This window comes from Anolis carolinensis, chromosome 1 (assembly GCF_035594765.1).
Source record: "Anolis carolinensis isolate JA03-04 chromosome 1, rAnoCar3.1.pri, whole genome shotgun sequence".
Classification (NCBI taxonomy): Eukaryota; Metazoa; Chordata; class Lepidosauria; order Squamata; family Dactyloidae; genus Anolis; species Anolis carolinensis.
This window is the reverse complement of record NC_085841.1, coordinates 181,940,053-181,966,007: the sequence shown is the minus strand read 5'-3', so window position 1 is coordinate 181,966,007 and position 25,955 is coordinate 181,940,053. Positions and strand designations below refer to the sequence as shown.

The 25,955-nt window shown below is 38.3% G+C and overlaps 1 protein-coding gene and 1 long non-coding RNA gene across 8 annotated transcripts in view; one reads left to right on the top strand and one right to left on the bottom strand.

Annotated features, from left to right (window-relative positions):
• LOC134295710 (uncharacterized) overlaps positions 1-4,188 on the top strand; it is a 57,273-nt gene extending 53,085 nt beyond the window's left edge. The window contains exon 3 of the long non-coding RNA XR_010002341.1: positions 4,064-4,188. This is a non-coding gene — a long non-coding RNA (uncharacterized LOC134295710). The remainder of the gene's footprint in view (positions 1-4,063) is intronic.
• The window catches only part of erbb4 (erb-b2 receptor tyrosine kinase 4), a 1,019,841-nt gene continuing 994,342 nt past the window's right edge, over positions 457-25,955 (bottom strand). For 5 of the 7 annotated variants that reach the window (XM_062969123.1, XM_008113453.3, XM_062969127.1 and 2 more), the window contains 3 exons: positions 14,448-14,495; positions 10,015-10,312; positions 457-5,273 (listed from right to left, as the gene is read on the bottom strand). In XM_062969123.1, coding sequence (XP_062825193.1) covers positions 4,825-5,273; positions 10,015-10,312; positions 14,448-14,495 — 795 coding nt within the window. In that variant the 3' untranslated portion in view covers positions 457-4,824. The remainder of the gene's footprint in view (positions 5,274-10,014; positions 10,313-14,447; positions 14,496-25,955) is intronic. The other 2 variants (XM_062969126.1, XM_062969124.1) reach the window with 1 other exon arrangement.

Sequence of the window (25,955 nt, the reverse complement as noted above, 5' to 3'; positions counted from 1 at the left end):
TCCACAGAATTCAGTGTTAAATATGCAACAACAATCCATATTTTGAAGGGAAAAAAGAAATACAATTATAGCCTGGGGAGGGGGCTGTTTATCTTGTCTTTCACTCTGTGGGGTGTTATTTTCTTTAATGTAGAAATTAACTTAATTGCTAAGAGTGGTGCATTAAGCAGTTTCCTCTGTGTGTGTGGGGGGGTGGGGGGGTGGGGGGGTGGGGGGGGTAGAAGTAGAATACTATTTTGACAGACTACTTTCTAATCTAGTTCCAGGAACGTACTGCTTCACATTTCAAGCATATATACACTGTATATAATTTTTAATTGTGATTTTCTATTTATAATTTTTAACCATAATTTGCAGCATTTTTAAAATTTATGATGGACTTTGGTAGACTGGGGAAGGATGCAGGCTAACCCATGAATGTAAATTGATTTTTTTTTAAAAAAATCACATAGTCAATTTCAAAAATACTATGGAGTGGACTGAATAAATTGAGTCTTATAGGACCCTTGAGGCTCCTCATGTGGCACATATCTGTCTTCCTCAAGACTTATGGCACATTCTTCATTTAAGACCAAGAAGGTCCAATGTAACTTTGGATCTCTTCACGTGGGCTATTTTTCAGCAGCAGCAACAAGTTTTTAGCAGTTTTGTCAGAGTCAACCAGCTTCCATCACACCCTGGAGAAGTACTTCCATGGTGAAAGTGCAAAACAACAACAACAACAAAAAAACAACAACCCTACCATCGCCAAAAAATTGCTAGTGGTGAAAGAAGGGAGGCATCCATAGAAATCTACAGGTTGAGCTAGCTGCCTGACACTTCCTCCCATGTGATGAGATAGGAGGGAAGCTGGGACTTTGCAGGATATGGGGGGCAGGCTCTTACGCCCCACTGGGCACCTCCACAATCGCCGCAATCCGCGGTGATCCTCAGCTATTCCAGTGACATGTGTGAGGAGGTCCTTTGCCTCAAGGATCAGGACAATTGAGCATCTATCGTCATATGAAGGCAACTGAAAGCACTTCTTCCTCCCCACTCTTTCTTTCTTCACACAGTACTCAAATCTATTTGAAGCTTAGATTCAAATATTTCAGATTAAACATGTTGGAAGAAGCCATGATTTATACTTGCCATAACAATTTAAATAATGCTTACATTTAAGGAAAAAAAATCCTAAAATGTAATTTTACAACTGGGAAGTCTAACACTATATGCAGAATTTGACAAACTGGATAAAATTAGGGATTATTCTGCCTACTCTTTAAGGAAACATAGTAGAAACTTTTATGGTTTCTAGCCCAAGGAAGCTCATTTGTTCATACAGTATATAGGTCCATTTTGATTATTTATTTAGGCTTTTTTTAGTATTTATTCTCACAAATGCATAGTTTGGAAATAGTTAAAAGGCATAAGATATACATAATGAAAAGTACCTCACAGCAGAAATGGACTCTGAATGCATCAGTCTGTCACTCAAAACTCAGCCTATTTCATTAAAAGGATGAGTATATCATAAGATCCTATACTGTAATAGAAGATACAGAGGCTTCCATACTCCTATGGTCCTAGGAGGGCTGGCTCAGAGTGCAATCCAATGCCATGATGTTAAGAAAACAAAAATTTTGATCAATTTTATACCAGTTCTGGTGAGTTTTTATGAAGTTAGTGTTGTAAAAAAACCCCAGAAAAAGTAGTACTTGTTTCTGTCCAGTCCCTCTCTAGAACAAGGAAAGGAGACACCAAGCACCGTTATAATCATAAGTTATGGAGATCTCAATGGCAGTAGAAGACAATGTTGTTGATAAGGGAATCAATGAGTTAGGCTCTTATGAGCATAAAAGAAGTGTACCAGATCCCAAGGGCAGCAAAAATGCATGTACAGCCACCAAACCAAGTAAGCAAGCACACAAGTAGCTTTAAACTTATCTTAAAGGTCTGCTTAAATTGTTCAACAGTAATATTTTAATTTGTTCTCTCCCCGCCCCCCAACATTTTACCTCTGTATTGTTTTAGCTTAGGAAACTTGATATGTTTGGGATCCCATAGATAAACATTTTAAATAAATAAATAAATAAAAATAATAAAGGGAGCTCCCTTGGGGCCACTTCAACAATGGTAGCTTTGTCACTTAACGTTTTTGTTATTGTTGTTTTTACAGTGCTAACAGTATGCATAACCTTATTATGTTTTAATAACATTTTTCTTCATTGCCACCATACTCACCCGAAATATGACAGTCTTCTGAAAACAGCTGGCCCTAGATCACCATTTACAGGGGAAAAATTGGCAGATGAAGGGGAATACAGCATAGTAGCCAGAATCTTTTTAGTCTGCTTATTAATCCAAAGTATTTAAATTAATTTTAAATACTTTGGATACTTTCATTATTTTGATGGGCCACCTGCACAGGACTCATGGGTCTCTGAACTAAAGTGGGTCTCTGCCACTTTCAGAAAAGCCAGAACTGTCCAAATTTCCTTACTAAACTTATGAAATCAATTTGTTGAATTTCAACAGTTATCCAAGTGTCATAGTTATCCATTTCTGCTATATGGAGATCACCAATATGGAGCTGTTGTTGCCTGAGCACACCAAGTACCATGAGAGTTAAAGGAATGTGTTGTAGAAATCTGCACTGGTCACGTTGTGCATGGTGTGAAACTACATCAGGACTGGATTCCACTCCCTGGTTCTTCTCTGCCTGATATGTTTAGGCTTTGTGCTATATAATATTGTGTTATGTGTAATCTCCTGAAAGCATAAGCTAAATTTGCTTATCAGAGTAAGCTTGGAGGACATCACAAAACACTCCCTACCATGTTTCTCTAATACATTTCTCTAAATTCTTAAGAAGGTCTTGCTTTGTTTCAGCCACTGCTTTGCTGCCATGCTAAGAGTCAACACAAAGAAGAGCGCTCTACACTGTTCCCTTCCTATTATACTCTGCTCTGTACTTTAATGAATACTAAAGTGCATATGCTATGATACTCTTGTTTCTCCAATAGTCTCCTTCAAATATATTAAGGTAGGACAATGAAGGCAATTTTCCCCATGCCTTTGTGCCAGCTGGCTTATTCCACTGTGGAAGCTACAATTAAAATTCAATTAAAGAAGCTAAACAATATATTTTTAAAAAAATCAGCATGTCAAAAGCCAAAGGTGAAGAGAAATTTGTAAGTGCATGAAAATTATTTACAGATATGATGAAGAACATAACAGCTTTGCACAATCCTAATTTCCAAATCCTTGTTTAGCATTTCTTCTTTGTGCTAGAGCAATAATTCTCAGACAGTTGTCTCACAGTAGTTTTTACATGGTTAGTTCAAGTAAGTCCTGTCCATCTTCTCTACCCTTCCCCCCACAAGTCCATTTTTGTTTGCTCCATTTTCCTTCACGAGGCAACTTCAACACTAGTTATCCTTCCATTATATTCCCATGAGCAGTCGCTGCGTCGATGGGTGAAGTTCCAAAGACTTGATTTCACTTTGTTTTGGCATTTCCACAGTCCTCTTTTTAATTTTTTAATATATAATATATTATAATAATTCATTTTACATTTTAAATTATTTTATTTTGCTGGTCGCTTCCATATTGCTTCATTCAGATTCCAGAATACAGTTCAAAGTGAAGATAAACAAAAGAAACCCAAGGCAAAACAAGTGCAAACTAATCTTCCAGTGATCTGCCATGTGCATTTTACCCAGCCACTGTCTTCTTTCCAGTTTAAAGTCTCCCTCCCATCCTTGCCTCCTTAGCAGCAGGTGGATTTTACCCAAAAGGAAAAATAAAATAAAATAAAAAGTTAATTTTCTCCTCCACTCTCTACAATTTTCAGTGTTGCCTAGTGCTTTCAAATTTCAGTTGATAAAAAGAAATGGAGGGGAGAATTATTATATTTTGTATTCAAAAAGTATAAAATATGAACAAGAGGCTCTATGCATATAAATCTTGGTAAGTATTTTGCTCTCAGGATGCACGATGCTTGTGTTACCCTATAATTTTGTTATTTGAATCCTGAAATAATTTTTGCTCTCAAAATGTTTGTTCTTGTTTTGATCTGTAGAAAACCTGTGGTGCTGCTATGCACAGAAACATGGCATAATGGGATCTCTCCTATTAGGAAACAGACCCCAAACTATCCAAAATGATGCAAAAAGGGAACTGGCAGAAGAGAAGAGTTTTCGGATCTTTTGACATGATTCCTTAGAATGGATTCCGGCGAAGCCAATGGGTATAGCAAGCTCAGTTAGGCATTGTGTTTAGGTGGCAGAATAAAAAATGTTAAAGAAATAAATTGGATTCTCAATCTCAGTTACTATGTCATTACTTATGATATAAAAATTGTCCTTTTTTAACCTCACAGCCCCACCCGCCATTCCAAAATGGCATTGCTTTCTCCAGGAATTCTCCAGCAGTGCTCAGCATTTCCTGCTAATAGAAATTGACACTGTGTGACTTTCCCTGCAGCTTCCAAACTGAATCCCTACACGGAGAACTAGCTTGACAGCAGGCAACACTGCCACTGGCTTGTACTAGTATTCATGGGCTTGTCTGACCTCCTGCTTTTCCAGCTGCATGAAAAGTGAGGAGCGGCTGGCTGTTCTGCTTTTATCTGTGCTTCGCTCTTCCCAGCTTTCTGGAACAAATGACTTAAATATAGCCTTCGATTTGTAGACATCAAATTGGGGGCAGGATGGAGGGTAGGGGGACTGTTAAGAAAAGGAGAAGAGAAATTAAGAGAGGAAGGGAGGGAGGAAAAAGAGAGGGGGGAGAGAGAAAAGAGTGTGCTGGTATGGATTCCTCATTTCTTGAAGTCTTCTGAGATTACACCACTGTGTTTCGGTGTCTGTAGGGTGGAGGAGGCAGCATAGTGCCGGGCTTCAGGGTGAACTCTGAGAGGTATTCGGGATTCTCTGCCACAATGGGCTGGATCCTTCCATTCTGTTTGTAAAAATATTTTGTGCCATATTCCTGCAGGTAGTCCGGGTGCTGTAGGGTACTTCGTGGAGGCAGGCTGTGATTCCAGTAACCTGGGTTATCAAAAGCCTTCTTGGGCTTCTCAGGCAATGGAAGCCCATTTTTCTTCAGATATTCAGAATTCTCAAAGGTGCTGGCAAAAGTGTTGAGGTACCATGGCTCATTCACATATTCATCCTCCACTTTGGGTGGCCCATTTTGGCTGTTGTTGTGATATTCTGGGTTGTCCAGGGCTTGCAGGTCACCATTCTTCCTCCGAGACACAAATGGGTTCTCCTCCACTGGATGTAGATGATCTGGAAAATATCAAAGGCATATCAGTTAGAGAAAATCTGCTGGATCTATGAATCACTTGTGAATAGAAGCTGGTTGAAGGCAATTCTCTTTATATATTTATGTTGTGGTGCCATTAAACAATGAATCACTAAAAAAGAAAGTCAACCTTTATCTGTATTCTGTAGAGGCTTGGTCTGGGACAATGTGCTCATTCAGATCAAGACTACATATGTCTATTTAATGCCATCCTATTTTGAATGGGACTCACAATAGAGTACAGGTTGATCGTCCCTTATCCAATATATTTAGAAACAGTAGTGTTTTGGATTTCATATTGTTTTCTAATTTTGGAATATTGTACCTCTATTTACAATAATGGCGCTCCATGCAGTCATGCCGGCCGCATGACCTTGGAGGTGTCTACGGACAACGCCGGCTCTTCGGCTTAGAAATGGAGATGAGCACCAACCCCCAGAGTCAGACATGACTGGACTTAACGTCAGGGGAAACCTTTACCTATTTACATATACATAATGAGATATCCTGAAGATGGAACTCAAGTTTCAATAAGAAATTCATTTATGTTTCATATATACCTTATACCCATAGTTTGAACATGTTTTAATAATTTTGTGCATGAAGCAAAGGCTATATACACTGAACTACTAGATAGTAAATGAATCTCTCAGCCACCTATGTGGACAATTTAAGATTTTAGATTCATGGATAAGAGATGCTCAACCTGTATATGAAAAACAATTGCCAATTTCTAGCCACAATGGAGACACTACTAATTTATAGCTATATGGAGTAGTCCTTGCCATCTGTAGCTCTCTGTTTATTACAATCAGTTGCTAAACTGGTATCCAAACTCAGTAATGAAGAGGACTGTGGTTTAGTCAACTTTATTTAAGATTGTCATAATCCTTTTGGGGAGTTATGAATAGTTATGGTGCTCTGAATGGAAGCCCATCCCAATTCCCCCAATTCCCTCTCACTGGGCATCAGCCATTGTGCTTGAATGGGATCTGTCCCTCTATTGATCATGAAGCTGGTAACTGACATTCCCACCTACCCCTGTGTGCAATCTCCTTTGTAGGACCCTGTTGCAAATTCTCCCTTGGGCTGGATATGGTTCACCTAAGTGTGTGTGTGCATGTAACCATCAGCCAACTGCTTCTCGATCAACAGGCCTCTTGGCTGATCACAGTAGCTGCTCCCAGTAAGTGGGAACTGGGGAACTTTCACAGTTCCTACACGTAGGCCCTAAACTAGGGGCTGCATAGGGATGGTGAATACAAAACAATAATAAATGCACAACTCGGTTGTGCATTTCTAACTCTTCAAAAATATTTCTGTCAATAAGGTTGAAAGCACTGTGGGTAGGTGGCTGACTTGTGGAAATTGGGTGTGCAGTTTATTCAAGATAGGGTTGTAGTTCCATGAGGGAAGTGTTGTAGTTTGAGAGTAATTCCTTAGCTTTATCTCTTTAAGCTCAAGTCTCCTTCATTGAGAATACCTTTTACTATTTCTATTAGGCTAACACGCTATGGCCATTTGTGACATTCCAGGAATAGTCTAATAATAATAATAATAATAATAATAATAATAATAATAATAATAATAATAAACTTTATTTATACCCCGCCACCATCTCCCCAACGGGGACTCGGGGCGGCTTACATGGGGCCATGCCCAGAACAGTACAATATAGCAAAATATAAAACAACATATCACAATACAATTAAACAATACAATAAATAATCATATACACTGCAACACTATATATATACATATATATATATATATATATATATATATATCTCAGGGCGGGCCGCATGAGACACTTAATTAAAAGCATACCAGTTCATGTTCTGATAATTTCCCAACTGTATTACTACATTATTTTGGATGTGAAGCTGCCCTCAAAGTGTCGGCTAGTATAGAAGGCAACTGCTAGAACTCTGACTGAATTACTCAGGTTAAATTAAATTGATTCTAAAGGAGCTCCTGTGGCTATCTATGCACATCTGGTGCTAGTGCTTCCCTATAAAGTATAAAAATGCTGAGATGCATGTATTTGATGGGGCATCTTTTAACATAGCCTGCCTGAAGATAAGTTTTGCTCAGGAATTCTTCCTTGTATCTTATGTGACAGCAAGTGAGAGACCCTCTTCTGCTATAGCATTCTAGCTGTAGAACATCCTTTCTTTAAGAAGTATATTTGGACTCCAACATGTCTACTCTTCCAGTACCAAGATAAAAACAGTACTGTGTGCCTTGGCATTTTAAGGGTGGGTTACTTGTTTTATTGTATTGGCTATTTCCTTGTTGTTGATTGGCCTAAATGTAATTGCCATTTCCAATTGGAGTAGACCTATTAAATTAATCAAACTTACATACAACTCTAGCTGGGACTGAAAACTGTTTTTAATGTTTGTTGTATTTTACATTTATTCTTGTATTATGTGCCTCCAAGTTGACAAAAGGTTTATCCTATCCTTTGGCATTCTTGACAAGATTTATTCAGAGAATGTTGGCCAGTGTCTTCTTCAAAGAATGAGAGCTTGACTTGCTCAAGATAATCTAGTGGTTTTCTATGGTTGAGCAGGCATCTATGTCATCATTGTGAAATAGCATGTAGATCCAGATAAGGTCTCCATAGTCACTTACGGACGACTACTAAAACTCTATCTGTGGAATACAATAATAGTTGGCCACGAGTGATTGCCTATGATGAGGTGTTTGAAACATGAATCCCCAGAACTCTAATATAATAATCAGAGCACTACATCATGATGACTCTGATTTTATATTTATATGATTAATTATATCTTATATATTTTGTATACTACCCTGATAAATGTTCAGAAAGGCTGGTTGAGAATTTTTTTTAGCAATAAAATAATATAAAGTATCCTGTTTTACAATAGAGAACTAGAAGGAAAAAAAAACAGCTACTTGAATATACCTGAATTCATTGGGCTTGTATACACTTTTCTGAGCTTATCTCACATAAAGTTATATGCTTTATTGGATGGAAGGGTGAAAGCTATACTTGGCTCTGTAATTTATAGAATTATTTGTTGTATCACAGAACATGTACATCTGAAACAAAAGACCAATGTATACTTCATCTTTATCTTCATTCGCCAAGGTGAAGTATTCTGGGGGGGGGGGGGGGGGGTAAATGACAGCTTTTAATGTATAACACCAGGGGAATATTTTTTTCCCTGCCTACATGTATCCTTTTACAAAAATCCTGTGATTTTTAGGTGGTATCTTTAGGATGCTCAACTGGACCTTAATGTACAAGAAATCCAAATCTAAAATATTCACTGTATTTCAGGCCTGAGTAAAATGTGCTAAAATGTCTGAGCATTGCCAAATACATCATCTCTACATTGCTTTTTCAGCCTCAGTGAAAAACAACAACGGCATTCATAATAACCATAATCATCACATTGCCTGGCAGATTGTGAAGATGCCATTAGTGGAATTTAAGAAGGAAAATATGAAGAAGCCAAGAGTAACACTAATTTGCGAAGTAATGTTGAGCAGAGAACAAATGTAATCTCACTTTCAGATATCAAAATGTTTTAAACCAGGGATGCAAATTACAAGGGCCACCGAATTTGGCTGGAGGATTAGGGATGTATATAAGCTGCCTTCAGCACTCTTTTTCTCCCACACATACACAGGTTGACTATCCCTTATCTGAAATACTTGTGGACCAGAATTGTTGGTGATTTTGGAATACTTATGTTTACATATAGATACATGATGAAATACCTTGGGGAAGTGGGCCAAATGTAAACACAACTTTCACTTATATACCTTATACAAAGAGTGATATGATATGATACCCAATATGTTTTCATAATTCTGTGCATGAAAAACAGTCTATGTACATCAAAACATCAGAAATTAAAGGTGTCACACTCTCAGCCACCCAGATGGACATTTTTGGAGTATTTTGGAATTCCATATAAGGGATGCACAACCTGTATCTATCTGTATTCTTGAATAATATAAGTAAATTGTTCCTCATCATCCAACAATCATCACCAACAATGCTGCCTCTGCTAGTGGGGATGAGGTAAACTCCATAGTAGAGAATTTCCCTCTTCACACAAATATGATCACTTGGAGTGTAGGGAAAAGTGAAAAAATGGGTTACTAGACTAAAAATATCCAATTGGGGAGAGAATGTGAAGATGTGGTTTAATTATGTTCATTTTGTTACATTAAAAATCAATGTTAAGAATTGTGTTTCCAGCCATGAAAGCCTTCGACAACACAATGTTAAGGATTTTTGTGGGTTTTAAAAAAATTATTTAGAGTCCTGATACTCTTCCAAAATCTTGCAGCATTGACAGTAGTACTTCTCTGATATTTTTATTGGATCTTCAAAAATTATTAGGAAGTCATTAGCAAATGCTCTTAGTTTATAGTTTTATAGTTTTAACTGTTAGTTGCTGTGATGTACCCTGTGTCCCTTCTGGGAACAGGGGCTAGATATAAATAAAACTTCATATATCTATCTAGCTAGCTATCTTTCTTTGGCTTCATCTAACTGATAGACAAAATGATTTAGCATAACAAATCATCCAAAGCTCATCATACTAAGAAGAAAACATCTGCAAAGTCACTGTTCTGAGCATCCAGAAGATCATCTAGTGAAAGTCTTAGATGGAGATGGCATTCTGGTGTTGTTCCCAATCAAAAGTCTGCTATTGTTATTACATGCTGGGAATTTACCTGCTTTTGCCTTTTCTGGCATTGGAGTCATGTAGCCATCTTCATCCAGCTCATTTCTTGGCCCCCGCTCTGATATGAAGCCAGTTGGGTCAGCACTGTACCTCTGAGTGATACTGTCTTCCTGTGAAATACTAGCTACCTGTTTCCGTAAAGTGCCATTGCAACAAGTATCATCACAGATTTCTGCAGCACCTTGCAAGATGGGAGGTTCAGGTGCTATGCTTGGTATGGCAGCTCGGTATGGCAAAGGAACTCCTTGTTCTGCAGCCAGCGTCCCATCTCTGTAGATGAACTGGTTCTGTAAAAAACATAGAACTCCATGTAAGGTAATACAAAATGGCACCATAAAAACTTCCAGCAGCATGCGGAAAGGAATGAGGAAGTACTACATCAAAGACTCGGTGTCATAAGTGGACAATGAAGCAGCAGCTCCCCCTGTGGCCGGAACTGAGCATATCCTCATGAAGCCAGAAGCTGGAAAATGTTGAATTTCATCTGTGTCTGTCTATATGTTGTATGTCTAATGGCATTGAGTATTTGCCATGTATATGGCCATTGTAATCTGCTCTGAGTCCCCTTCAGGGTGAGAAGGGCGGAAAATAAATACTGTAAATAAATAAATAAATAAATAAATGGGGGCAGGGAAGCCGTGCACGCCACACACGTTCCATGCTACCCTTCCCCCCATGAAATCAGGCGATGTGGGGTGGGTGCTGATTTCCCCAGTGGCTCTATTATAGATACTTGATTCAGTGGCTTTATTCTATCTAGAACAACAATTGGGTTTAGGCCTTTATGCTCTGGAGTTCAACCTGTATTTTCTAGGTTGGCCTTTGTTCTTAGCATATTGTTCAGAATAACTGATTCAGCAGACCCCAACAAAAGTTTGTTTTATTGATGCCTTCCTCAATTCCAACTGGAATGGAAACAATGATCACAATTTCATTGTGATTATCACAACTTTAGCAATTTCTAATGTTTGAATGATTAAAATGTTCTTGTCAACTTTCAACTTTTTAGTCATTAATGAAAATTTCAAAAATAGAATTTTTCAAGATCTGGTTTGATTTAATTCTGTTATAAATGTTTTCTTATGTGAAAATATTACTCCCCCTCATTTAAATAACAAATACCTGTTAGCACTGAAAATAATATCTCACCTTCTACATGTGTCAGTGGATCAGGGAAGTTTCTAAAGTGATCTAGGAGTGTTTTGAGCTGAGCTGCCACATCAGTTCTGTCAAGCTCACCCAAATTCAAATTCATTATAGACTTCCCCAGATGTTTATGCCAAACTTCACAGGTGGTAGTTTGCAAAGACCCCTAGAATGGGTAATTTTGAATGCAACTTTGGATCTTGTGAATCACAGCTGTGACACTTAGAGTTGGCCAAGAACTCCCTCAACAGTGATATTTAGCAATGTCCTTTCGTGCTTTGAAATCTTGTTTTCTACATTTGCTTGCAGTCAATTATTTTGCATCTGAAAAGGATTTTTGTGAGGTCTGTATGTATGCACCGATTTGTATCAGATGCTTACCTAGATATACCACATGGTGTCTATATACAGATACATTGTGGATTTCTTGGATAACTGCTGGTGTTTGTTTAGCATCATTGAAGGTTGCTTGTTGCTGCTATGTGCCTTGAAGTCAAGTGATCCTGGAGTTTTCTTGCCAAGATTTATTCAGAGAGAATTTGCCATTGCCCTCCTCTATGGCTGAAAGAGAGTCTGATTTGTCCAGTGGGTTCCCATAGCTGAGTGGGCATTTGAATTCTGGACTCCCAAGATTCTAGTCTAACACTCAAACACTACATCACACTGGCTGATTCACTATGTATCATGATTGTTGTTCCTAATTGGTTCTATCATATCAACATGGAAAAAGTTTATTAAACTGCAAAAAGTTTGCTTTTGCAGTCTGCACATTGGAAGGTGAAAATGGTATAATTTCATTAAGGAAAATTATAAACGAAATGACTAGACTGAAGGAAATAATAGTACTACCCTCAGCCACAAAAACAAAGTTTCTGGAGTATATCAACTACTTTCAAAGTACGAACTGCACAATTAAATGGAAAATAATACTTTCAAACCAGGAATGGATGGGCAAATTACTCTCCCTATCCATTATCACTGAAACATCTATAAATATGAAGACTCTTAGAAGCACAATGTGTATTTTGAAGTATCCTCCATATGTTTAGAGTAAGTAAGTGTGCATTGGTCTTTGATCATTTAATATACTTCTGAGGATTTTGAAGATACAATATCACCAGGTATTTTTTTGGGGGGGGGGGGGGTAGTCCTCCTACCTAATGGATTAGTGCAATTTAACGCTTCTTCTCTCATTCCAGGGTTCATCTAGTAACAAAGCCAGCTTCAGGCTTGGATTTAGACCATGATGGTGGATCTCTCTGCTGTGCCTGCATGCCCTAACCATGCCATACCATAAGTGATAGGAACCAGCCTCTTGCTGCCTTTTCCTACCCCCCCCCCCTTTAAAATGTCACTTTCCTGGAATGGAAGTACAGAACACCCTTGTCTAAAGAGAGAGAAAACAAGTGTGTAACGAAGTGTGATTTTTTTTTTTTTAGTTTACAGATGCCATGTTTAACTGTGTTTTGAAAGAGTCAATATTTCAGTTACTCTGCTCTCATGAGTGGTTGCCAAGGAGAAGGGGGCGGAGCCAACTGCGTTTATCTGAAGAGAGAGCAGAATTTGGAGGGAAACTCAGTCTGTGGTCAGAGAAGGTTGATTTTAAGTAATCTGTGCCCTGATAAGGTACAGGGAAGTCTGATTCTCAGTTGAGGGGATCAGGGAGACTCAAGAGTTTGAGTCATTTAAAAAATAATTTGGTGGCTTATTTTAAGGTAGTCTGCTTCCATATTAGGAACAGATAGTCTGTGATTGAAATTCACCGGGTGACTGCAGGTTAAAGCAGTGGAGAAAGAAGTGACATTTTAAGAAGTTTGAATCACCTCATTCTGTTATTGCAACTGTTAGTCAAAGTGCCTCGAAGAAGAAAAGTTATTGTAACCATTAAGCTTGTGCCTCAATAAACGTGTTATTGTTCTTTTTAACATCTCAGTCTCTGTCATATATACACATATTCATCAAGAATAAACAAGAAGAAGAAAGAAGAAACATAAAATTTTAAAGGTCTCCTCTCTAAGTAGCCAGTGGCTAAATATTCCTATAGTGGTGGCAAGAACATTTGGTGGCAGCATTATAAAACCTCTATAATTTGGTGGCAGCTTTTGAATAAAAACATCTTTAATAACTGGTGGCAGTGGATATAGTTATATATATAATATAATTTAATAAAAACATCATCCTTCTCCACAATTGGTGTCAGACGTGGGATTTAAAAAAAGATTTCTCCCCCTTCTGACATCTTTGCAAATTGGTGGCAGTGGTGGGATTCAAAAAATTCCCCCCTGCCTGAGTTCGTTACAAAGTGTATTGGTATAAAAATCAGAAACAATGATAATCCCATCAACAGAAAAGGCAGAAGGGCTGTAAGGAGTAATCTGATTGCGATAGTTGGTTCTTCTAACCCTGCCTAGAAATAACAGTGGCTACTATTTTCTCTCCATTTTTCAGATCATTGGATATCCATATAAAATTTAAAAGGCATAGCCCTGAACAACAGGATCAACATCTTGGATAAAATCAGTAAACTGCTTAATTAATCTAGGACTATGCGATGCATTGTGTTCAAATGTAATACAGTACTTACGGATGGACATCTGGTGTCCTTGAAAACCAGAAAGGTGTGCAGCTTACAGAAAGAGAGAGTGGACACTCATGCTCCACACAAACATGCATTGAAGAAATAGAGGTTGGAGGGGCGAATATAGATAAGTTCATATCTTTTCCATTGCATCCAAAATCAAACTTTTCAGTGCACAGATTTTAAAACTGATGGCACCTGTATCTGCCATATTCATTTATCTCTGAATTAAGATAATCCATCTCATAGTTGCTTTTCAGATGTAAATTTAAAGACACAGGGCACCTTCTCAAGCCATTCCAATATCTGATGACTGATTGGAATGCAGGCAGGTGGGCACAAACATACAAACACACAACTTCATCAGCAGTGCCAGAGCTAGGGCAACACTTGCAGTCTTTCAGGGCTAAATTTCCCACAAGATGTATTTAAGCCTGAGAGTGACTTTCCAAACCATTTAGCGCTTCCTTATCTTGAAATTATTATCATTCCCCTGTTATCCAGAAAGGTGGGACAATGAATTAACAACACTGACCAACAAAGAAAAATAGAGAGTTACTATGACACAGATGTTAAATACCTAGAATAAGAGGAGCAAATGAGGGTAGGAGGCATAGCAGAGAAAAAGAAAAGGATATGTTTTTTTTTTTTTAAATGACAAACCCCTCAATGATGAAAGTTGGTTGTGAAATACTTACTCCTGACATAGGGGTGTAGGCAGGAGGAGGGCTGTGTCCAATTTCACTCTGATAGGAAAGAAAAATGGAATGATGGCTATAGTAAGAGGTCACATGGATGGAAATAAGGCACATGAGCTTTGTGAATCAATGAAGAAACAGCATGCACAAATCCATGAAAGTTATTCAAAACACCAGCCAAATTCAGTCCTTTCTGCTCAGTCAAAGGTCTCACTGACAGTTTTGCATGAGCACAAGGTTGGGGGAATTTGGCTGTACAATGATTTGTGTAAATCAGGAAAGATGAATGGAGTTTGTTTTGGATTTTTGCACAAGTGAGTGATGGTCATGCAGAAAGTCAGCCTTGGTCTGAAAATAAAGAATTAAATAGGAGGTATTACTCTTAGTCACTGGGGCTAACAAAAGTTGTATTGCCTAGCAATGAAAAAAGAACAGAAAACAGACTTGCAAATGCTGTTATCACAAAACTAACTATTCCACAAGTCTAAAATAGTATGTTAAAAAAAACCCACCAGACACTTCCCAATACAAATTGAACAACTAATTTGGAAGAGACACAATAATATAGATCACTATCCCTCAATTGGTTTATACTTTTGGTGGTTTTAGATTCTTTTTGCCAATAATTTCATTTAGATTATTGAAACAAGAAGCAGATATTCACCCCCTCCCCTTTTCTATATGTATTTGGATTTATTTGCTTGATTTATAACCCACTTTTATTCCAATTGAGATTCATACCTATCGACTGCATAAGATTGAGAAGGGAAAACATGGGTGACCATCCCTTTAAGGTAAAGAATCGCCCCTCTTACATCGTCAGCCGTCCCATTTCGCATTCTGCCTCCCCATCACACTCATATGTGGAAACTTAAGAGCTGGCATTACATTAGTCTTATATTCATCACAAGGTCAGTAAAATGTTTTTGTTTTTGATCACAAGAAACAACAATATCCGAAAACCAAGAGATCATTGGCCCTGCCCAAAGCCCTTTTCATTAAAGGAGACTGAAACAATTTAAAACCTCATCTTCCCATGGGAAAAATTGTTCTGCCTAAGAAACAGTGATCCAGGTTAAAACCACTGCTTTCCAAGGGATCCTACTGATCTGCATCGAACCCCAGAGGATACAAAAGACTGATAATGGTTGGCAATGAAACAGAATGGGAAACTTTGATGGTTCCCATCCAGAGCCAGCCCTAGGTATTTTTCAAGTGTAGGCAAACAGAATTTTGGCGCCCCCCCAAAAAACAATAACTGAAAAATAAAAGCGTTGGATAAGTGAAAATGTTGGATAATAAGAAGGGATTAAGGAAAAGCCTATTAAGCATCAAATTACATTAAGATTTTACAAATTAAGCACCAAAATATCATGTTTTACAAGGAATCAACAGAAAAAACAGTCTCAACTGTGCCCCCGTATGTTTTGCGCCCCAAGCGACCGCTTAATTCGCCTATTGTTGGACTGACTCTGTTCCCATCACATCTCTTTTTCAGTTGTAAAGATGTGAGTAAAGTGTGATAAGAGGCAGGAGCTCTGAACATGATTGCTAGCCCATGTTCAGCGTTCCCTCCTTTCAGGACATTTCTGCCTCTTTTCAAACCTGGAACATGTGATGAGCTCTGTGCTTCTCCATGCTTGAAAAGAGGCTGAAGTGTCCTACGAGAGGGAAATTTCTCAATGTGATGAGATTGATTTCCGGAGTTCCCTCCTTTCAGCCACTTCTGCTTCTTTTCAATCATGGAGGGCTATGCACAATTGCCAGAAGTAGTTTAACTCATGTGATGAGCTCAGTACCTCTCCATGCTTGAAAAGAAGCTGGGGTGTCCTATAACTGGGAAATTTCTCAATGTGATAAGTTGGTATATCTATCTACAGAAAAATAGCACTACCACAAACTAAATGCCAACAAATGTCCTTAGTAGTAAGAAGCATTTGGGAAGTACAATGAGACATATTACTGTTACAGGGTATGAGTTCTCAGTATCCCCTGCATCTACTGGGGCCTTCATACATGTGCATAAAAAGGAAATACTCTTCTTTGACTTTGTGCCTCTTTCCCCATGGGCATTTGTGCTCAGATTCCCTCATCAGGCTCTCTTGCCCATGTGCCTTCTCGCCTATGGGCCTCTGTGCTCAACTTCCTCAATATGAGGTGTTATGAAACACATCTTGGATGCTCTTGGTTGGGAAAGGATGCTCCAGGACAGTCATTTCTATCACAGTTATAGTTTCTATTTGCAAAACAGATTGTAAATGAAACAGCACTTTAAAAGCATGCATGGTGAAGATAAACGAACAGCCTCCATTGAACAGTCTTCATTCTACAGGAATGACTGTAGTTCTACATTAATTTCCTATACTGAAGAAATGACAAGTAATTCAAACTTTCAGGAAAGAACCTGGTGTAATTTTCTTGGATTCCAGAATGCTCTTGGTCTATATGAATGCAATTTCACATAATAAAATCCTCCCTTTATGTATATTTCATACATATGAAAGAAGATAGCTACCTTCTTCTACCTGACACATTGTTTTGTTGTTTTTAAAGTTCATACAGCTTTTTTAAGTGCATACAATGGCAAGTGTATGCATTATGATATCCTGCCAATGATTCTGCCAGATGATGAGAAAAAACACAATGGTACCATTAAAAATAAAATCTAATTTCTCCTCTTTAGATCCAAATATCATGCAAATAATTAAATCTGTATGGGCAATTGAGCTCTTTTAGCAAAACTTGGGTACTGTGGAAATGTTTGGGGATGAAATGATAAAAGTGGTATAGGCACAATTCCATCAACAAGATGTGGAGAAACAGTTGAGGTGCCAATTGGCTGGGATGTAAATGTGACAATTGTTTGTCAAATGGCTCTAAATGGGTTTCTAATTACAATGCAATGCCACACTTTTGGAAGCTTCAAAATACCTTTGTGTGTTTAAGATGTAAACCAGATTTGCTCCATCACCCCCACTTTCTTAGTGGTGTGTGCTCTGTATGGTTTCCTTTAGGGTTGGCTGGAAAATGATGTATTAATTGGAGAGCAAAAGAGAGGACCAGCTTGCTGAACACTATTTGAACGTTAATGTTGAAGAAAATGGAATTGTGGTTTTTGGCAACAGATCGAAATGAACTTGAGTCATTTAATTACTCTCATTCCTTTGTTCTTGAGATGACAGAAAATAGAAATACGTGCATATTCTGCTAGATCACTGGTTCTCAACCTGTGGGTCCCCAGATGTTTTGGCCTTCAACTCCCAGAAATCCTAACAGCTGGTAAACTGGCTAGGATTTCTGGGAGTTGTAGGCCAAAACACCTGGGGAACCACAAGTTGAAAACCAGTGTACTTGATCATGACATGTACACACAAACACACAAGCATGTACATATTTCTGATTGCATGCAAACGTATGCACATGCAGAGATACTGGCATGAAGTGGTTATGGATGCCATATACCCTTGCAAAGAAAATTAGACTGCTAACTTTTTCTTAAAGATAACTTATTCAACATGCAACCTCCTGTGAGGTTGGTTGATAAAGAGCATTTTACTTCTTCTTCTAGCATGTGCTATTAAATACTTATCAACCTCTCAGGTGGTATAACATCTCTGTCTCCACACACCCACCCCAGAAATGTGTTCTTTTTGTTGAAACATCGTTTGCTTTGTCTATTTCCATAGTGTTTGCATGAAAAGGGAACCCCAAATCAAATGGAAACCCCAAATTATCCTTGAATGACCGTCACCCAGGGGACCTTTTCATCGGCTGCCCCAAGAATATGGATCAACCTGTTGGAAGAGCTCCGACAGCTAAATAAGTTGTTGGAATTTAAAAACCAACTAAAGATCTATCTCTTCTGGCAGGAATACCCAGCCATTTTTAAGCATTAATTTTAAACTTGTGTTAAGTCTTTGTTCTGTGAATTTTAATATGTATTTTATGGAAAAATGTTTTAATATATATCTTTTATAGACATACACTTTCATATTTGTATTTATAATTTTTTTACAATGCTTATGTGTTTTAATTGTGCTATAACCCACCTTGAGCCATGAGGAGAGGCAGGAAAAAATATAATAATAATAATAATAATAAGAATAAGAAGAAGAAGAAGAAGAAGAAGAAGAAGTAGTTGCCATTCCAGGTGACAGATGCATTGACGAAAAACAACAGGAAAAACTCAGCCGCTATCAGGACCTCAAGATCGAACTTCAAAGACTCTGGCAGAAACCAGTACAGGTGGCCCCGGTGGTGATCGGCACATTGGGTGCCGTGCCAAAAGATCTCAGTCGACATTTGGAAAGAATAGACATTGACAAAATTACGATCTGCCAACTGCAAAAGGCCACCCTACTGGGGTCTGCACGCATAATCCGAAAATACATCACACAGTCCTAAACACTTGGGAAGTGTTCGACTTGTGATTTTGTGATACAAAATCCAGCATATCTATCTTGTTTGTTGTGTCAGACTATGTTGTTGTGTCAATAATAATAATAATAATAATAATAATAATAATAATAATAATAAATATTTTGCAACCATATTGGAGGAAGTACAGCCATCATGACATGAGAGGCTGGGGTAGAAGAAGACACATTGTTTGAGAATGGTCAAATATGCATGTCATGGCATCACCACTCCAACAACAGGCAGAGATGTCCAACTGCTTTCCTTGGGGAATTTAACACAAAACGATTCCAACAATTCTGTATCCAATAGGCTGCCTGTGCTTCAGACATCAGTTACACTGAAGAATGTAACTTTTGCCACACCACACTTTGTTATTGCTAATAGTTAGATTATTCGCAGGTTTTACTGCATTTTAGGAAATTATTATAATTCCATTTTTACTGGGATTTTACATACAATGTTGCTTTTATACTTATGCTATATATTTTATATTTGTGTACTTGCATACTGTTTATTGTGGTTCAGATGTGGCACTATAATGCTTCTGTGAGCCGCCCTTGGGGAGATGGTGGCGGGGTACAAATAAAGATGATGATGATGATGATGATGATAATGATGATGATGATGATGATGATTTTGTCATGGAGCACCATTTCTGACAGGCTGAGATTGAAATTTTGTGTGGTTTTCCCCACAAAGAAATGGTGATTGCTGCTGAGGGCCCTTCCAGACAGGACCTATATCCCAGTATCTGATCTCAGGTTTTCTGCTTTAAACTGGATTATATGAGTCCCCATTTCCAGATAATTTGGGATAAACAGAAAACCTAGGATCAGATCCTGAGCTACAGGGCCTGTCTAGAAGAGCCCTGAGATAGCTCCAAAGCCTAAGAGTGAGGCAAGGTGGGTAAAGAACCCATTGGCATAGCCAGGTGAAGATGATATCATTTAAACCAATCACATGATTTATCTTTGCTATACAACTCCTTTACCATTGTTGAATTATCATTTGAAGCTCATTTATCATGCTGTTTCCCTTCTTTCATGATTATAAATCCTTCCAGTGCCAATAGGGTGAAGGATATCCCTTCAACACTGCAATCCCAACTTTTGAGGCAGACAGAAAAACAGATCTATCCCTCTAGGATTTATCATTTAAAGATTTGATGGGAGGTGCTTGTTCTACCAAGTTTTGACCTCTGCACAAAATTTTCCTCTTCAGATTTTATGAAGCTGTCAGGGGAACGGAGTCACTTCTGAAAAATAGCTCAGAATAACTGCTGTCACTTTTCATTAGAAATTAAATCTGATTGCCTGCTAATTTCAAACCAGACAAGATGGCTGTCTTCCCAGAAAAGGTTATAAAGTCTGACTATTTCAATGGGACCACATGAGGACGTGCACTACAGAAATGAGTAAAGACAAAAGCTCACTGCTGTTACAATTTGTCAATGTCCTATATATCTTTTACAATCTCTATGAACAGTACCCATAATAGATCTAACAAACAATTAAGGCCTGCTTGCATTATGGTACATTTTCCCCAAATAATGACACATACAGAAAAAGTGTCCTGTTACAGGACGCAACCTTTGAAGCTTTAATTGCTAAAGAATATTCAAAAGATGTCACATCAGTCATCAGGGAATGTTGGGTCCAAATTCCCCACTCAATCACAGAGCTCATTGGGTAAATAACGTAGTTTAATGGATCTCAAAGGGAATTTGTGAGTATAACAGGGATGGATTACACTCTTTACTCTGGAGTAACATAAAAATATGATAAACACATTCTGCTTGCACAGTCCTTACATAGTAAATCAAGAATTGTAGTATGAGGTGCCCCAGAATGTGATGTCCTTTGCAGTTTCTCTATGACGTCATCACATTGAAAAGGGAAAGCATGAGTGACCATCCCTTTAAGAGTAGAGAATCATCTCTCTTATATTGTCAGTAGTCCCATTTCAGGCTCTGCTTCCCCATCACACTCACATATGGAAACTTAGGAGCTGGCAATATATTCATCTTACATTCATTACAAGGTCAGTATTACCTTTTTTGTTTTTAATCAGGAGAAACAACAATAATCAAGAGATCCCTTGCCTGCCCAAAGCCCCTTACATTAAAGGAGATGGACACCAGTTTCTATGGTTTTACATCAAACCCCATAGGATACAAAAGACAGTGATCCAGGTTAAAATCATTGCTTTCCAGGGATCCTAGTGTTCTGCATCAAAGCCTATAGGGTACAAGAGACAGGTTAAGGCCATTGCTTTCCATGGGATCCTATTTTTCTGCATCAAACCCCATAGGATACAATAGATTGCTCACAGTTGGGCAATGAAAGAGGTTGGGAAACGTTGATGGTTCCCCTGCCACCTATTTTTTAGTTGGAACCATGGGAGTAAAGCGTGATAAGAGGTAGGAGCTCTGAACATGATGCCTGGCCTGTGTTCAGAGTTCCCTCCTTTCAGGACATTTCTTCCTCTTTTCACACCCAGTACATGTGATGAGCTCCGTGCCTCTTCATGCTTGAAATAAGGCTGACGTGTCCTATGACTGATAAATTTCTTAATGTGATAGGGTGGCATGTGGATACATGTATTATGTTGGCCATGTATTATGTTGCATTTCAACATATTAAGGAGCTGAAGGTAACTCTCTTTTTAGTCACAAATATTTACATGTTTAGAGGTTAGACATTTGTAAGTATTTGTAACACAGAGGAATGTATCAAAAGTCCTAACTATGTACAACATGATTTCCACACTAGCAGCCTTTAAGAAAGACCTGAAAACATGGCTCTTCCGTTGTGCCTTTGGAGAGTAATCACTACATACATCCCTTTTGCTGCTCTCCTTCAATATTTGTCCTCCAGATCGCACCGCCACTTTATGATCCTGTCCTCTGTGGTTTTTACTCCTACTTCCTTTCTCACCTCGAGTTTTAATCTAGTGTTCATGTGGCCCGCCCTTGGTTTTATTGTTCTTTGATCTTGTTTAATGTAGTGTATATTTTCTTTGATTGTGTTGTTTAATGTGCTATGATTTGTTGTTCTATTATATTTTGTTATATTGTATTGTTTTGGTCATGGCCCCATGTAAGCCGCCCCGTCCCCATTGGGGAGATGGTGGCGGGGTATAAATAAAGTTTATTATTATTATTATTATTATTATTATTATTATTATTATTTCCTTCGAATGACATATGTTCCAAAAGACCATGCTCTGATATAACAAATGACAGGCCTCTAAAACTACAATAAAGATCCTGAAGTATTTAACCGTAATGTTATGGCTACTCTCTGTCTCCCGATCATATTCCTGAAGCCCACCTTAAAATCCAGTGACACACTGAAGGATGGAGTTCTGCAGTGCTAACAAGTTAAATGTAGAATGATGACATATCCAGACCCCTCACACCAGCAAACGATGCAATAAGCAGTAGTAAGGACAGCTGTGGGGTCTTATTATGATACCTCAGCATATATGAGGGGCTGGAGATATCATTCTTCTGTGCCCCACTTGACAGCCCCACAGAATCCCATCACTCAGGGTGGGTGTCAGGGCCATTTACGATTATGATCACTGTAACACACATGTCAATGTAAATGTCAAATAACTATAAGGTTGAAGGTTTGACTTACAGCACTGTAAGGAACTTAAAGGATGCCACATGCCTGTAAAATTGTTGGTAAATAATACTACCTTAGAGTGGGATGTGTGCAAGCCAAATCCAGCTACTGATTCACAGAGGAGCAGGAATAAAACAGATGTCCCTGCAACTGTACAGTGTGAAAAGTCATGCTTGCTATCATGAGTACAACTTGGGATCTTATACCATCTTAGGTCAGATTTATTTTTTAATATATATTATTTATTTATTCAAATAGGCATACATTTCTGAGTGTTTGTTGAATACAATGCAATACTTTCCAGCTATTAGTCTTCCATAATCATTTCCCAGATAATATATTTTCTTTAAGATGTCACAGTCTTCTATTTAAATAGTACATATAAAGGTATCATAGGCTCCAAATTAATATCATTTTCCTCCTTGTCTACAGTCTTATAGGTTTTCCTATGTACATTTTTAGAATAATTTTACATTGAGATGTTGAATCATTGGTTGCAATTCAATAACAAAGTTCTCTAAAGGTTCTCCTCTTAGGTCAGATTTAAAGCAAGACAGTGTTTAAAATTAGGTACCCTTTTAAAAGGCAACTAACCTTTCCAGCAAGTATGCCACAAGTCATTGCCATATCATATTGTTCCATTGAAGTGGGAGCAATAGGGTTGCTAAAGTCTCAAGGTTGGACCAGAAGTTTCAGGGTTGTAGTTTTCATCTTTGGATCCTCAAGTGAATGAAGTGAGTGGGTTTTTTCTACTTGAGATAGATAGGATTGTTGTCTTCATTGCCACAGCAAAACCTAAAAACCTTTCTGATTCTAATGGTGACTATGATATCTATTGATATTCTATTTTATCCACAAAATTGGGAGTCAAGCCACGACTAGCAATGGCATGGGATGTGACTTAAAGAACACTTGAGATCGCTAAAGTTAGGGTGCCCTGTTCATTTTATGTACAATTTGATAATCCTAACTTGCCGGAATCAATCAAGCATTCAAGTCAGGTGTCAGTCTATATATAGGATGAAACATAAAGGCTTGCCAGAAATAGGTATGTTCAATGTGTTGTCGATATGTTCACTTTGTTTGATTGAGAATTCTGTTCTATATCAGTGGAGTAGTAAATCTGCATCAGGTTTTTGTCCAAACTTTAATTGAAACTTTGGAAATATTTTGGCACCTTGGATGGTTTCTGCAAAGTCTAGACATGAACCTGATACATTTTGACCATCACCATGACTAGCATTTGACATTATATGATACACTTTCCACATGGATCTCTCGTGGCCCAGTAGACATTTTTAGCCACAACTTCTTTAGCGTAATGTCTAAGCTGCAGAAAATATTTATTCAATAACAAGCACATCAGTCAGTGTCACGGAACAGTTAAACAAACTACATCCTCCCAGCCTGTAAGACTGCACAGCTGCTGCATTAAGCTGAAAGGTTTTGGGAAGAGGTCTGCATGGAATAAGGACAGCTGGTTTATATGGGTAGATCTCTGTGTAATCTGCTACCCAGTGGCACTGCTGCAGAGAGAAAATACAATGCTGAGTTATCTCATCAGCCCAAAGCAAATATTTCAAAGGAAAAGGTTGGTATTTACAGCAAAGCTGAACTGAACTGAAATTCAAATTGGAGGAAGCTCTCCAGGAGAATGCACACTTCCTCCCAGGAGCCATATTGTTTTCCTCTGAACCATGAACACATGCATATGAGGACCCACAAGAAGCATTATTTCAAAGTACATCCAAAGGAGCTAGAGACCACTTTCCAAAGAGAGAGACAACAAAACAGAATACATGAGCAAAGCAAGAGGAAAGGCCTTTCCTGGCACGTATTTGCATCCTTGGTATGACATAAAATAATTAGCTAGATGATGGTCTAGTAGACTACATGAGTAAATGCAAGATGGAGTAGCTCCCACAGCTTACCATTCCCCGAGCATTAATTGAAGGAGGCACCTGGGGGACAGCTCACAATCCCACAACCCCATGATTCCTATCATGCTCTTGCCACATATAACAAAAAAGTTTAATCTGAGCAGAGAAACAGAAGTTGGAATCTGTCCTGCCTCTGATGTGTTGTCCTCCTCCCAACCATGCATCTCCTCCACTTCATTGACACAACATCATAACCAGTCTTGGGATTGAATTTTACTTTACAATGTAGATTCCACACACAAGTTAAAGTAAAATTAAACGCAGTTTAGAGCATATTCATTACACAAAAAGAGGGAACCCATCAACAAATACAGCACGTTATTAAAGACCCCTTTCTCCAGAGCAATAAACCATAAGGGCCTTCCAAAACAAAATGAAAGGCTTCATCTTCATATGGAAGAATAAGGCTAGCAAGTAAGGCATCAGCTTACCCACTCTAAGTATGTTTTTCCATAAACCTAGAGCAGAAACTAAGAAGGTTTTCTCTTATGTTCTCTGGGGTGGGAAAAGGGCGTCTTAAGAAGATCTCAAAATGCAGGCAGGATCATACACAAGTGATACCAGCTACCAGAATTAAGGAGGCTGTGAAGGGATGAAGAAAAAAAAATCTTGCCATGACCAGCTTGCCTTGGCTTCTGACTCTTCTTCTGCCACTTTTCCTTGTATCATTCTTTCTGGATGTCAGAGAAGGTAGAAAGGTATTACCTTAAATATATTTCCCATCAAAGAACGTGTCATACCCAGATCTCAGTGGCAGGAGCTTTGGGAATAACACTCTAAAACTTTCCCAGTTAACAGTCTAACTGACCCTTTTGAACAAAGCAGCATATTTCCCATTACTTATCCTTGCCCCTGCTTTGTTATTATTTGACATTATCTGGAGAATTTTCAGATTCCTTTTTAAAGTGTTACACATGTGCAATGCATGCACATTTGCAGAATAATGTGCTAACATTAATTTTAACCCTCACATTAAATGACACCTCTTTCCCCAAATCAGTGTTTCTGAATATATTGGAGCTATAAAAACTTAGCACGTCTTAGCTAATAAAGTCTTTAAGAATCACAATCTGGATTCCATCAGTGGGATAATGCTTCATTTCCACCATCTCAGTCATTTTTGCAGCTCAACCAGATATTAGATAGTGTATATAGGGAAGGGGAAAATGAAAGTATAAGGTATGCTGCCCTAAGGTCTTTTGAGGAAAAATAATATATGAATTTAACAAGTATATCATATGTCTGGATGCAGGGCCAAAGCCAGAAAAATTTTTTGGGGTGAAACTTTTTTTTAGCAAATCATGAAGAGTAGTTCCGTAATGCAAAATAATTTAGAAATTGGGCTCCAACAATAAACTTCAGGGGACACTCAGGGGGATTTGGTTAACCAGTTAAAATTCATGAGTAAACCAGGTTTAAAAAACTGAAACATTTTGGAGGGGGGATTTGAACCCCTAACCCCCGCTACAGCCCTGCTTGGATATTCTGGGGATTTTGCAAGCATGAAACAATGGAAT